The 15,525-nt window shown below is 46.3% G+C and overlaps 1 protein-coding gene across 1 annotated transcript in view; it reads left to right on the forward strand.

Annotated features, from left to right (window-relative positions):
* RDH8 (retinol dehydrogenase 8) overlaps window positions 1–12,047 on the forward strand; it is a 36,969-nt gene extending 24,922 nt beyond the window's left edge. The window contains exons 3-7 of the mRNA XM_060252548.1: window positions 1,209–1,388; window positions 2,872–2,965; window positions 5,133–5,316; window positions 8,391–8,620; window positions 11,536–12,047. Coding sequence (XP_060108531.1) covers window positions 1,209–1,388; window positions 2,872–2,965; window positions 5,133–5,316; window positions 8,391–8,615 — 683 coding nt within the window. The 3' untranslated portion in view covers window positions 8,616–8,620; window positions 11,536–12,047. The remainder of the gene's footprint in view (window positions 1–1,208; window positions 1,389–2,871; window positions 2,966–5,132; window positions 5,317–8,390; window positions 8,621–11,535) is intronic.
* Window positions 12,048–15,525: the final 3,478 nt, after the last annotated feature.

Consider the following 15,525-nt stretch of genomic DNA (forward strand, 5'->3'; position numbering starts at 1 on the left):
GATTCAGTGTAAGGGAGCTTTGTGTTTGTGACTGGACTAGACAATACTGACTTTGGTGGACCCAAGCACTGATTCAGTGTAAGGGAGCTTTGTGTTTGTGTCTTCTGGTGCAATTTTGTTCTCAGATCCTGTATTTACTTCATCAGTATATGGGGTAAGGCACTTTCTCAACTGTGCTGCATAATGCAGCCTATTTATTTTGTCCTGTTTGCTCTGTTGGCTCTATCTGCGCCACCTTCATCACTTTCGGGGTGTGGATCCCCCAGTGGGGTGGTCTCCCGACTCCCTCCGCCGGCTGTTTCTGATAGCCCTGCGCCCCCTCTTTCATTTGATATGTGTCCCGTGCGGGTGCCACCCTCCCGCCGGGAGATGCCGCAAAATGAGCCCCCTTGAGGCTTATGGCGGCAGGGCTCGGGGGAAGCGAGCTAGACTGCTGTTCTTTTGAGGGGTTATAGAGTGTTTCGAGCCCGTCCCTGTGGCATCGGTCCCATCGTTGTGGGGCCCAGGGGGCCGGCACAGCGGCACGCTGAAGCAGCCTGTCGGTCACTTCCGGGTTCCTGTCCTGCATCTCGACCTGTGTTATTAGTGACAGGCTGCTTCGGCGTGCCGCTGCGCCGGCCCCCACCTTCCCCCCCCCCCAAAGGTGTCCCTGGCTGGCCTTCAGACATTATGGCCACCCTAGTTGTAATACCAGGAGAGCTCCAGGCTGCTCCTGGAGGCTGGCAACCCTATCTAAGCAGTAGGGACAAGATTAGAGAAATACAGGATCTGTGGAGTAGATTCCCGGTATGAAGAGTGTAATATAATGCATTCGATGCATGGAGAGATGTGGTTGTAGTAATCAAAACTCTTCATTGTGCTACAGCATGGCAACAGTTAAACTAGAAGACTGTTGAACAGGGCCAACTATATACAGTTCCAAGTTCCCGCACTAGGACGCCATTGAGTCATTTGAACCAGCAGGGGGCCCGTGATTGGACCAGGGAAGCACGGGTTTGGATCCTGCTACTCATTGTTCCTTCATCCCCAAGCTCAAGGTCCTAAAGGTTCCTAGATAGCAGCACAAGAAGTACACAACATACACAGCAAAGAGCAGAAAGTGGCCTCCTCTCCACCCCTGTCTATGACCTACTGCAGAGGTAGTGGGGCCTGGACTGATGGAGGTTTAATGGGGGAAAGTCCTCAACTTTATAACTTTCATCTCCCAGTGAATAATGCTGGTGTGGGGCTCGTCGGGCCCGTGGAGTCCATCTCGATGGATGACATGAAGCGCATCTTTGAGACCAACTTCTTTGGTGCCATTCGCATGATCAAAGCTGTCCTCCCTGAGATGAAGCGGTGTCAGAACGGGCACATCGTGGTGATCAGCAGCACCATGGGACTGCAAGGTGAGGAGGCTGGTCTGGGGAGAGGGGTAAAAATAACTTCCTCCAAACTCTTAAGCTCTGCAAGAAATGAGACCTTGTTCAGAGCCAATTAAGAATCCCCTGATCAGAGAAATTAGTTAGGACATTCAAGTCTCAGATTCCTTTGGGGATCCATTCCTGCATATGTCTCATGCCACTCGCAATCATTTGCCCTCAGTCTGGCTCCAAAATGAGCAAAATCAGCCTGGGGGGGAGACGGGGAGATGATGCATTTGCAGGGCAGAATCAATGATATGGAAAGGGTTAGAATTATAGAATCATAGAGTTGGCATGGACCTCCAAGGTCATCTAGTCCAGCCCCCTGTGCAATGCAGGAAACTCACAAACACCTCCCCCTAAATTCACAGGATCCTCATTGCTGTCAGATGGCCATCTAGCCTTTGTTTAAAAACCTCCAAGGAAGGAGAGCCCACCAGCTCCCGAGGAATCCCATTCCACTGAGAAACCACTCAAACGGCCAGGAAGTTAAATACCTTGAACTCCTTGATTCTCTCAAAAGCAGGGCTTTGAAAACTCGCATTTGTGAAGATAATGCTCAGATCCTTATGATTTGACAGCTAAGCTAAATTTTTATATTTTATTGTAAAGCTCTGAAGTGCCATATAACGGGTGCCCTTTCCTTGCAATCCCTAAATGCCAAATTGTGTTGTTAGGGTTTTTTCAGGATTATATCTGGCCATCTCATTCCCCGTCAACTCATTCTCACTGCTTCAGTTCAGTCAAGGATCTGACCATCCATCGCAGAGGGTTTACATTGCTTACGAGCCTGTGGGCACCGCTGGAATTCTGACACAGCATGGTGGGCACATCCCCAAAATGGCTGCCCCAGGAGGCGGAGCCAGCCACAGAATGGCTGTGGCAGCTTACCTTCAGTCATGAAGGAAACTCCTTCTGTTGTAGTAACAGCTGCTGCCTAAGTTATATTCTTAGAAATCTATACAGCCAACCCAGTCTCCAACGGCCAATCAAAAGCCTTGCTGGGCCCTGGGCCAAAGTACCACAAGGCCCTGCCTACTTTTTAAAACACTTGAAGGATACCAAGAAAGGTGTCAACAGACACAATGGTGCCCACAGGCACTACTGTGGGGACACCTGATCTGTTGGGTAGCGGGACACAGTGTATGTTCACCCCACATCCCCTTTGGAATTCTGGCCCCTCTGGTGGACCTCCTGATGGCCAGGGGTGAAATTCTAGGAGGAGCTCCTTTGCATATTAGGCCGAACACCCCTGATGTAGCCAATCCTCCAAGAGCTTTCAAAAAGAGCCTTGTAAGTTCATGAAGGACTGGCTACATCAGGAATGTGTGGCCTAATATGCAAAGGAACTCCTGCTAGAATTCCACCCCTGCTGCTGGCACCAAAGTTTTGGCCAAGTGTTGGTCGGGATGGGCCATTGTCCTGATCCAACACAGCTTCTGTTATGTTATCTGGCTTCCCCAACCAGGCGTTCCATTCAATGATGTCTACGCTGCCTCCAAGTTTGCCATCGAAGGATTCTGCGAGAGTCTAGCAGTGCAGCTCCTCAAATTCAATATATTGTGAGTGAGTAAATCTCAAAGAATTCACCCACTGGGCTTGGGGAAACAAGAAGGGACCTTCATACATCCTCTGCACCTCTGAGTGATTTACTAGGCTGGCCTTGCCTCCTTTCTAATAGGCCTTTCCCAGGGGGGAGGGAAACTAAATCCCCCATCTGAGCTGTGATTGGATTATCCAATCACGGCCAGTGCAGAGTTACCGGTGCTCAAAGGAGATTACCTGGAGCAAAGGTGACTCAGTCAGGAAGGAAAAATTGCTCTGAGCTTAAAAGCAAAAGTTTTGGGAGAGTAAAGTAGTAGTATTTGGATGAGAGGGGCACCAAGGAAATCTAGGCTTGTTACATAGAAGGAGGAAATGGCAAACCACCTCTGAATGTCTCTTGCCTTGAAAACCCCACCAGGGGGCGCCATAAGTCAGCTGCAACCCGACCACACTTCACACTCACTAACACACCCATACACAGTGCTAACGTTACAACAGACTCTTATTTATTGCACTTCACACCTAATGAGATAGACATCAATCTGGTATTCCAACTTATATTGCCTTCTCGTTGTTTCAGCCCAGTCAACACAAACCAACAATCACCAGACCCCAACTTGTGATTCTTTTAATCTTCTAAAAACCATTTCCATGATTTTGCATACTAATTCACTGCCCACTTTCTCTATGTTTAGGACTGCTTGCCATTCCATCCTATTGTCTGATGAGGTGTGCTTTTAGCACACCAAAGCTTACATTCTGAATAAAACTTTGTGGGTCTTAAAGGTGCACATGACTCCTGCTTTGTTCAACTGCTTCAGATCAACATGGCTGCCCATCTGGATCTGTCTATATATACACTACAAGTTCCTCAGGGACAAACAAGCCTAAGAAATTTAAAGTTTGTAAATTGCCTTAGCCAGTGCTTTTACTAGGACCGATTTCCCACTTGCCTTATGCCACTCACGCTCCTCTTCTCCATGGGGCTTCCATCCGATTTCACACTATCTGCTAGCTTCGCCTTTTTCACATGGCAAACAGAAACTGGTTTCTAGAGGATCTTATTTGCTGCGCAAAAGAGGCAAAGCGAGCTGCAGCCCCAGGGCAGATAGTGTGAAATCCGACAGAAGTTCCACAGAGAAGAGGAGAGTGAGAGCGGCAAGGCTAGTGGGAAATCAGTCCAGGCATTTGACAATCTAGCTCTGATATCTACCTAGTACATTTTAAATTTTTAAGCAACTCTCCTCATGAGATCAGGGTGGTATGTATGATTTCCCCCTCCTTCCTGTTAACTCTCACAACTAACTTGTGAGGTTTTTTAGCAACTTCTAGTGGGGTTTTCAAGGGAGGAGGAGGAGATGGAGAAGAATTGGATTTATACCCTGCTCTTCACTACCCAAAGGAGTCTTGTAGTGGCTTACAATCACCTTCTCTTCCTCTCCCCACAACAGTCACCCTGTGAGGTAGTGGAGCTGAGAGAGCTCTGAGAGAACTGTCACCCATCTGGCTGCAGATGGCCCAAGGTCACCCATCTGGCTGCAGATGGAGGAATGGGAAATGAAATCAAACCCAGTTCTCCAGATTAGAGTCCACCCCTCTTAACCACTACACCAAAAATGTCTCTCAAAAAGAGAGATGTTTATAGATGGTTTGCCATCACCTGCCTCTGCCTCAACCCCGGTATTCCTTAAAGGTCTCCCATCCAAATACTAGCCAAGTCTGAGCTTGCTTAGCTTCTGAGATCTGACAAGATTGGGCTAGGCTAGACCATCCAGGTCAGGGAGTAAAAAGAAGTGCCTGGCTCACAGTCATACAGGATTTCAATGTGGAGTGAAGATTTAAACTTGGGTCTCTCAGATCCTGGTCTAGGGGTGACAAAGCCTACTTAATGTAAGAGCCACAGAGAAGAAACATCAGATGGATGGATGGATGGATGGATGGATGGATGGATGGATGGATGGGAGGAGGGAGGGAGGAAGGAAGGAAGGAAGGAAGGAAGGAAGGAAGGAAGGAAGGAAGGAAGGAAGGAAGGAAGGAAGGAAGGAAGGAAGGAAGGAAGGAAGCCATTGGGACAGTGGGGACTTGGAGAGCCACACAGTATGTGTGAAATAGCCGCAGTTTAGCCACCCCTGTCCTAGTCTGGCATGTTAACTGACCCCTTCTCTGTACTTCCCTTCTGCACAGCATCTCCTTGATAGAGCCTGGCCCGGTGAACACCGAATTTGAGGCAAAGCTGATAGAGGAGGTGTCACATGCGGAATTCCCTGGAGCAGACCCTGCCACAGTGCAGTACTTCAAGGAGATCTATCTACCAGCCTCACATGAGATATTCGCCACCCTGGGCCAAACCCCCGAGTCTGTGGCCAAGGTAGGGAGAAGGGACCTATTCACGAGAGAGGGAAATTATACATACTGATGTTACACTGGTCCTGATCTGGGGATTTTACTTGTACTTTTAGGACCTAAACTGGAAGAGATATATTGGCAATATTACCAGGGCTTCTTTTGTACAAAAAGCCCAGCAGGAACTTATTTGCATATTAGGCCACACCCCCTGACACCAAGCCAGCTGGAACTGCGTTCCTGTGTGTTCCTGCTCAAAAAAAAAGCCCTGATAGTATTTCCAGTACATATAATTGTTGCTGACATAAGGACGGATACATTTGTGGCCTTCCAGAATTTGTGTGTGTTTGTGTGTCATTCATTTCCAGGTTGGAACATTCCATTTTGGGTCTTATATTAATTGTTTATTGATTTACAAGTGTAACAGGGACTTTGTTGTATGTTGTAATTTGTACTATTTGACCTCTGAAGAAGGCCTCTGGAAGCCAATATATAGCTCATATATGGTTCTTTTTTCTGCATTTGTCACTTTGGTGATTTTATGAGGCTTCATTTGGGCCCCTACAAGGTTTTTTGTATGTTTTTTTGTAAGCAACATGTATACGTTTTTTCTATAACTATTGATGTTTTTAACTTTTGCCCCCTTACTAGTACTCTAGACCTCCTTTGGAGTGAAATGTCTTCTGTCCTCAGCTTTTGACACAGACCTCAATGAACTGAATTGTTTTTGGCAGACAAGATGCAGAGCAGAACCAGATTTGGGCATAGGGATCACTGGGGAAGCTGTGAATTCCCTTTATTGTGCAGGGGGTTCAGCTGGATGACCCTTGAGGCCCCTTCCAGCTCTGTGTTTCTGTGTTTTCCATATTGGCATGCTCTGCCAGTTCAACGTAAGTCCTGATCACCGGTGGCAACCAGGCAGTGGCAACCTGACCATGCTGTTCAGGTGTTTGCAACCTTTTCTGTGATGGCCCTCCACTAATGGAACTCCAGTGACTGAAGGCTTGCTTGGCCCTGCTAATTTTTAGGCACCGGACAATAATGTCTCCTTTCATTCAGACTTTTAACTGACAGGATCCCCGCCCCCTTCCCTGTATATGTTGGTTTCCGGTTACGGACTGTGGGATTTTTAACTGGAGCTTCTATTGTTGTAATTAACATTTTAAATGCATTTTGTGGGGAGCGGGATTGGTATTTTTTTTCCCTTTTTTTTGTACATACATGTGTGTTTGTGCCCCTGTGTCTGGAAGTCATGGCGACCACTTCCTACTGAGGCATGGGGGACATTCAGAGAAGTGGCTTCATACAGCCTGCCTCCACATCCCGACTGGTATTCCAAGGAGGTCTCCCCATCCAAATTCCTGCCAGCCTTCCAAGATCTAACAAGATTGGGCTTGCCTGGGCTATCCAGGTCAGGTTGATGTGTTTAGTGTTTTAATTGCTCTTCAGGAAAGTGAACCCATAAGTGTTTTAAGAGGACAAAACAGTTGTTGTTCAGTCGCACAGTTGAGTCCGACTCTTTGCGACCCCATGGACCAAGTCATGCCAGGCCCTCCTGTCTTCCACCATCCTCCAAAGTCCGCTCAAATTCCTGTTGGTTATATCAGTAATGCCATCCAGCCATCTCATCTTTTGCCATCCCCTTCTTCTTTTGCCTTCTGTCTTTCCCAGCATCAGGGTCTTCTCCAGTGAGTGTTCCTTTCTGGTTGCCAAATTCCGCCTATACTGAAGTTGAAACAACACCTTAAAATGTATTTGAAATTGTTATTTTATTGTTTTTAAATTGTGATTGTAAATGTTTTTGAATTGATTGTCAGCCGCCTTGAGTCCACTTGTGGAGAGGGCCGGGGATATAAGACTAAGGTAATAAACAACCAAATAAATAAATATTTGAGCCTCAGCTTCAGCATCAGACCTTCAAAACAGTGTTAAAAAAAAAAAAAAACACCTCCAAAGGAAGTTTAGAATACTAAGGGGCCAAAGGTTAAAAACATCAGTAGTTATGGACAAAAGTACATGTGTTTGTTACAAAAACAAATAGAAACATAGTAGGGGACCAAATGAAGCCTCATGAAATCATCAAAGTGACAAATGCAGATGAATGTCATATAGATGACCTGACGCGCTTTGGCCTGCAAAGGCCTTCTTTAAAGGTCAAATACCACAGAGATGGAAGATATTGGATTTATATCCCGCCCTCCACTCCAAAGAGTCTCAGAGCAGCTCACAATCTCCTTTACCTTCCTCCCCCACAACAGACACCCTGTGAGGTGGGTGGGGCTGGAGAGGGCTCTCACAGCAGCTGCCCTTTCAAGGACAACCTCTGCCAGAGCTATGGCTGACCAAGGCCATTCCAGCAGGTGCAAGTGGAGGAGTGGGGAATTAAACCTGGTTCTCCCAGATAAGAGTCTGCACACTTAACCACTTCACCAAACTGGCTCTCCAGTTACACTTATGAATCAATAAAGAAGAAGAAGAAGATATTGGATTTATATCCCGCCCTTCACTCTGAAGAGTCTCAGAGTGGATCACAATCTCCTTTACCTTCCTCCCCCACAACAGACACCCTGTGAGGTGGGTGGGGCTGGAGAGGGCTCTCACAGCAGCTGCCCTTTCAAGGGCTATGGCTGACCCAAGGCCATGCTAGCAGGTGCAAGTGGAGGAGTGGGGAATCAAACCCGGTTCTCCCAGATAAGAGTCCGCACACTTAACCACTACACCAAACTGGCTCTCCACACCAAACTGGCTTGTTAATTAAACAATTAATATAGGGCCCAAAATGGAATGCTGTATGGAGAGAGTAAGAAAACATGTATTATTATTGATTAATATTATACTGCCCAACTGGAAAATCCCATCAAATGTTGATGGCACGTGTGTTACCATAGCCTCATTTGATAGACTTACTTCCAATGTGGAAATGAATGACACATTTCCATGCTAATGGAAAAGAGTGGGTCTTCCCTGTCCCCATAGCACAGGTGGCTGATCCACTTGGAGAACCCCAACGTTAGAAGTCCTAAACGTTGAAGAAGGTGATAGGACCCAAAGGAGAAGTCTCTCAAATTTCCAATCTCTTTCTGCCTTGCCTTTTTCCAGGCAGTCGTGACAGTGATCGGCAAGGAGCGCCCGCCGTTCCGGACCCAGACGAACGCCCTGTATACCCCCCTGGTGGCACTGAAGTACGCCGACACCTCAGGAGATCTGTCCGTCGACACCTATTACAACTTGCTCTTCCGCTTCCCTGCTCTCCTACGCTTCAGCATGTACTTCCTCAAATGTATCACCTGCAATTGCTTCCGGCGCCAGATTAACCCTTCATGATTCAGGTGGGAAAGGCCAAAAGTTCAGCCTCACCCCCTTCACACCATCCTGCTATAGTGGCTTTGGTGGTGCATGAGGTCCCACTAGGCAAAGGATGAAACACTTGCTGCGGATCCATCCACCCTTATTCAGGAGTAATGAGGTGCCGGTGACCTTTTTAGATGAGACACGTGCGGCCCCCAAAGACAGCGAGCTTTTTAGTGATGCAGACAGCAGGGGTAAGGGTCAAATCCTATTCCCTTGTGAGAACTCAGCTTTGTGTTCCATAGGGAGGGCAGCCTGGGATCTATAGGAGTTCTAATGCAGAGCTAGAAGTAAGGGAATAGAAAGCTACATTCTGCTCTCACCCAGGCCGGTCGCTAGAAAGGCAGAATACGAAACTGATCTTTGATAAGATTGTAAGAGCAGTTACACGAATGGGAGCAGTGATCCACAAGTCCACACTGACTTGGCATGGGAACCCATCATAAAAACAATAACAGAGCATGCACAGATCAATGGAACTGCAAAAGCCTGAGACCCACTTTCACAGGCTTCAGAAACCCAGTTATGGGTCAGGTCCTGCAGGTGCTGAGAAGTGCTGTATTAAAAGTCAGCAAGGCTAACCAATGTGGGAGCTGCCCCTCATGCTCACAGAAGAATCAGCCACCCCCTATGGGTCTGTGGGTATCACTGCAGGGGACACGGACAAGTCCTACATCACACATTCCTGCAGCTTCCTGCAAGGAAAAGCCATTAGAAGATCTTGCATTGTAAGCATTCCTCCACATCTGCAATCCTCCAACATGCCATCCAGAGGTATCATGTTTCATGGGTTCCCACTTAAAATCCCAAGGATAAAAAGCTTCTTGAATGAAGCAAGGGGAAACCCCAGAGAGCTCCAGGTTGCCTGTTGGACTGACTAACAAAGCATCTAGTTCATCCACAGCAGGAGACTGCTTTTTGCCTCTAGGCTTAGCGACCTTTCCTTGGAAGCTGAAACCAAAGAGCATCTCTCCACTAAAACAAGCTGCCCATCTTGGCTTTCCTTTACCTTCCTTAGTGCCAGAGGTTCTTTAGAAGAACTTAGGAAAGGTCCAGGAAGCACTCGGAAGTATCTGTCTTTGCTGCAGGGCAGTGCTTAACACTGAATCTCTCTAATTTATTGTGATTGGCCCCATCCTTTGGTTGCCATCTTGTAATTGGCCCTCAGTCAGTGTCGGTCATTTTGTGCTGCTGCCCACTGTTCAAAATTCCCAAAGTACTTATAAATCTCAAAAAAAAATTGCAGAAACCTGCTCTGTGCTGGTCAAAAAGATCGGAAGGATCAAGGCAAACTGTCCCTAATCTTGGGGCATGCCGTTCTATTGTGAATACCTTTGTGTAAAAGTAGCTACATTCCGCCTCCTCAGCCCATTGCAAATTCTTCCCTGGCAGCACTTGGCTGAGCTTCTATAGTTGCTTGGAATGTTCATGAACATTCTAGCTCCTGCAGGTGAAAGTTAGTTGATTACAGCTGCCGCTCAGTTAGGCCTCCAGACATGCTTGAGGCAAAAGATCTGTCAAAAGTGAAAGGGAAATTAAAAGGGATTTTCGATAACAGAGTGAACGTTTAGTCGCCAGGAAACACTGACAACACAGTACAGCTGCTGCAAGGGAAATGAAAGTTCCCTTTGAAAATGTCATACAAGATTTACTCAGATGCAAGACTAGGGTGTTTTTTTCCAGGTATGTCATTAAAAAGATTAGTCCTCTTGCATTTGCACACAAGTTAGTGGCGTTGAATAATAAATATTTTTGAATGTATAGCATTTTTAAGGGGATCACCTTACATTAAGAACATAAGAGGAGCCTGATCGATCAGGCCAATGGCCCATCCAGTCCAACACTCTGTGTCACACAGTGGCAAAAAAACCCAGGTGCCATTAGGAGGTCCATCAGTGGGGCCAGGACACTAGAGGACCTCACACTGTTCCCCCCCAGCACCAAGAATACAGAGCATCACTGCCCCAGAGAGTTCCAACAATACCCTGTGGCTAATAGTCACTGATGGACCTCCTAATGGCTAATAGTCACTGATGGACCTCTCCATATTCAGAGACATTTTCTTTTCTAGCAAATATGGTACATTTTATTGAAATAATGAGCCACATTGTTGGCAGTGGGTCACAACAACCTGGGAACTGCAATACTGGATTAGAACTGTGTACCTGATAGCAGAGGAAAGGGTTCTCTCTGTCTTAGAGAGGATGGAGAGAGATTGCAGGCAGCATGTAAAGCTAGGGTCGCCAGTTCTGAGTTGAGAAATATCTGGAGATCTGAGGGTGGAGTCTGGTCAGGGCAAGGTTTGGAGAGGGGAGGGACCTCAGCAGGATATAATGCCACAGAGTCCGTCCTACAAAGCTGCCATTTTCTCTACAGAAATTTGATCTTGGTCACCTAGAAAGTCAATTGTGGCAGGAGATCTCCAGTTGCGACCTGGAAGTTGGCAGCTCTACGACCAGCTTTCATGGTGGATGGGGAACGAGAGAAGGGAAGTGACTTGAAGGAAGGAAACCCTGAGAATAGCATTCTAGGTAACAGAGAGACAGCTGCAGGAATGGATGAAAGAAAGGTCATACTGACTCTACAGCCTTCCCTTGAGACCCTGATGCCTATACAACACTGCACAGAGCAAGAGAGCCAGTTTGGTTAGCGGTTCAAAGTGGTGGACCCTAATCTGGAGGTTTGATTCCCCACTTGAAGCTAGCTGGGTGACCTTAGGCAAGTCACAGCACTCTTCATGTAAAAAGAATCAGCATAGCTTACCAACTAGTGGTGCAAAAAAAAAAAAAAAAGCTACAGCTTCAGCAGCCACAGCAGCCCTTCCAGTATCTCCTGGCTATTCCACACAAACTGCCATATGATAATTAATTAGTTTTGCATGGTCCATTCCTTCCAGCAAACTGCGCCCAAGAGGAAGGCCTCTGGAAAGAAGACGACGACACTGGATTTATATTCCACCCTCCGCTCTGAATCTCAGAGTAGCTCACAACAGAGTATCTTCCTCCCCCACAACAAACACCCTGTGAGGTGGGTGGGGCTGAGAGAGCTCCCACAGAAGTTGCCCTTTCAAGGACAGCTCTGCTAGAGCTATGGCTGACCCAAGGTCTTTCCAGCAGCTACAAGTGGAGGAGTGGGGAATCAAACCCAGTTTTCCCAGATAAGAGTCCGCGCACTTAACCACTACACCAAACTGGCTCTCTAAAGACACAAAGACCCTATAGGAGCAGAGTTGGAAAAGAGGAAAGCTGCGTGCCCTTGGTGGGAAAGTGGGGACAGAAATGAAGCAAAATGTTGTCTAGTATTTACTCAAATTCAAGACTAGATCCCCCCCAATTATGTCGTAAAAAAGGTGGAGTCATCTTGCATTTGCACACAAGTTATGTTGAATAATAAATATTTTTGAGCATATAGCACTTTTAAGGGGATCACCTTACATTCAGAGACATTTTCTTTCCTAGTAAATATGGTATATTTTCTTGAAATAATGAGTCATATTATCGGCAGTGGGTCACAACAACCTGGGACCTGCAATATTGGATTAGAACAGGGTTTTTTTCATTTAGGATTCCAGCTTCCATCTGTGGGTGGGCAGATGGAAGCTGGAATCCATGTGTAGAAGCAGGCTGCGAGGGGCCTCCATTTTCCAAATGGATATGGATTATCTTGGCTAGAGGCCACCCAATAGACCCAATATGCCACCCAATATACCTCCATTTTCCAAAATGATATGGATTATCTTGGCTGGAAGCCACCCAATATACCTATTTTCCATACCTTTATCAACTCCTTTTAAAAAAAAGAAGAAGAACATTTATACTACAAACCATTCCAGCATCCTCTGGCAACGTGTTCTATTGATTAATGGTTTTCAAAGTGCCTGGAGGGAACACTTTCCAAACCAATTCACCTGCCCTGAAAGTCCTGCATACTTGCAGAAGACTGAAGTGTTGGAGTTGGAGATGACGTGATTCACAAAGAACGCAAGCCAGGCCAGTTACATCTCACCCTTTTTTATGTTTGATTGGAGATTTTTACTTTTATTTGCCATCAAGTCACAGCTGACTTCTGGCCACCTTGTGGGGTTTTCAGGGCAAGAGATGTTCAGGGTTGGTTTCCATTGCTTGCCTCTGCGTCATGACCCTGGTATTCCTTGGTGGTCACCCATCCAGGGCTTTTTTTAAGCAGGAACCCAGTTCCAGCTGGCTTGGTGACAGGGGGTGTGGCCTAATATGCAAACGAATTCCTGCTGGGCTTTTTGTACCAAAAAAGCCCTATGTGAATCAATGGTGATATCAGGGGGTGTGGCCTAATATGCAAATAAGTTCCTGCGGGGCTTCCTCTGCCAAAAAGCCCTGCACCCATCCAAATACTGACCAGGGCTGACTCTGCCTAGCTTCTGAGATCCGATGAGGTTGAGCTACCCTGGGCTATCCAGGTTAGGGCATAGCAACCCTACGTGTATTCAAACACTGTCAAAGGTGAACCAGTCTTCCTGCGCAGGGAAACAACTTGCCATTTTGGATCTTTCTTTTATTTTGTTACCAAAGATACTTAAGTAAACACATAGACGATTCCAACCAATTCTTCACTCTTTCTGTCTCCGTGCGTGTGTGTTTCAAGTGCTGTCAGGTTGTAGCCAATTTATAGCACCCCGCCCTAGGGTTTTCAAGGCAAGAGACTTCAAAAGTGGTTTGCCATCACTTACCTCTGCGTGGTAACCCAGGTATTTCTTGGCAGCCTTCCAGTCAACTGTTAACAAGGGCCAAAGTGCACAAGATCTGATGAGATCAAGATCTCTGACCTCAGGGCAACTGGAGAATACTAAAGGCATATGAGGTCAGCAGAGGGCTCAAGGGCACATGTCACCGTGGAATCTAAGTTGTGCACTGCAGAAACAGTAACACACAAAACCTTTTGACCCTTGCAAAACTAATACAAGCCCTTTATTGTAAGGTCCTCCATTCTATACAGCTGCGATGGCCAAACTTGCTTAATGTAAGAGCCACATAGAATAAATGTCAGATGTCTGAGAGCCGCAAGACATGAACGTCAGATGTTTGAGAGCCGGGAGGGAGGAAGGAGATGGAGGGAGGGAGAGGTGGAAAGAAAGCAACTTTCACTTTAGCATTCTCCAAACTGCCAGCTGGCTTGGAGAAGTGATTGAAAGAGACAAATGCCTTCTCCAAGCTGGCTGACAGGGTGGTGGGGGTTTGGAGAGCCACACATTATATATGAAAAAAACACATGTGGCTTCTGAGCTGCAGTTTGGCCAACCCTGCTATATAGGATAGACAGGATTGTAATCTAGGCTCAGGATGGATGGAGATGCAGGAGGCATGCCCTGCCCTCATGGTGCTAAGATGGAGAAGGGCTGGGTAGAGAAGGTGTCAGCCTGGAAAAAGATTATCTGTGAGCCGCAATCTGCCCATCAAATGGGTAGCAGTAGAAAGGAAGGATGGTGACAGTCCTGACCTACCTATCTGAGTCTCTATAATCCCCCTTTGTAGTCTGTGGCTAGGAGACAGTGCAAAGTCTTTCACTTTTAATAAATGCATCTGTGGGGCACACTTAACCCTTCTCTGTGTGGCTGTGCATCACAGGGGATGAGCAGCAGTACTGGGCAAGGAGAATTTCAGAGAATCTTCCTTCTCTGCCCTTTTCATGGTAAAAAAAAATAATACATTTATCATAGTGAAAATTCTTGAGACAGTTTCTAGCATCTTCATATATGGAAACCTCAGAGGTGCTTCCATGGAGTCCCAGAAGATACAACACAAAAAACAACTAAGGTGCAGAAATTATCCCCCCAAAAAATTCATGGTAGGGCTCTTTTCCCCTTTGATAACTGTGCAGAAATAAAGCAGATTAATACTTTCTCCAACACATGGATAGATTGATGGGAACTCATCAGCTGAATTTCTCCCTGTTGTTCCTATACTGTTAAATGTTTAGGATTGCCACAAGAGGGGAAAAAGAAAATGATATTTCTCTCCCAAGCATCACCTCTACTAATACCAGCATATGAGGGTAGAATAGAATCATAGTTAGAAGAGGCCTCCAGGGTCATCTAGTCCAACCCCCTGCACAATGCAGGAAATTCACAAATATCTCTCCCCACCCTCCACATACGCACCCAGTGACCCCTGCTCCATGCCCAGAAGATGACAAAAACCTTCCTTGCCAAACTGACCTGGAGAAAAATGGCTGCCTGACCCCAACATGTCAACCAGCACTTGTCTAAGCATGTAAGAAAGGGCCACAAGAACTAAGCACTGACACAGCCCTCCCTGCCCTCCTCATGATCTGCCTAATTCACAGGATCAGCATTGCTGTCAAATGGCCATCTAGCCTTCAGCATCTTCCTAAGAGTATCATTGTCTTCCAGAGTTTTTTTGTCTTGTTAAATAATTCCTTGAGTACTGTTTGAAGGACTTTTGTTTCGTAGGGTCGATTTGTTTAATGAGATGTGGACTGAGTAACTTACCAGTACTTTGCTACTGCTGGAGACATAAAATTTGAATGTTTTGTATTAATAGAGTCATTGCATATAACTTCACATTTACTGTTGCACAATACATATAAAGTTCACTGTGATATAAGATACTGAATTGTATGAGGAGCGCATTTTCCTGTGTTTTATATAGCTAAGTCACAGGATCTTCATTGCTGTCAGATGGCCATCTAGCCTGTTTAAAAACCTCCAAGGAAGGAGAGCCCACCACCTCCCGAGGAAGGCTGTTCCACTGAGGAACCGCTCTAATTCTCAGGAAGTTCTTGTTATTCCTGTGGGTCCTTGAATCTTCATTATGTTGCATGTTAATTGCTGCTCACTCTCTACCTATATAAATGGACTGGTAGTTTCCATTTCAATGTATCCAAAGCAGCA

Source organism: Heteronotia binoei, chromosome 13, assembly GCF_032191835.1.
Source record: "Heteronotia binoei isolate CCM8104 ecotype False Entrance Well chromosome 13, APGP_CSIRO_Hbin_v1, whole genome shotgun sequence".
NCBI lineage: Eukaryota > Metazoa > Chordata > Lepidosauria > Squamata > Gekkonidae > Heteronotia > Heteronotia binoei.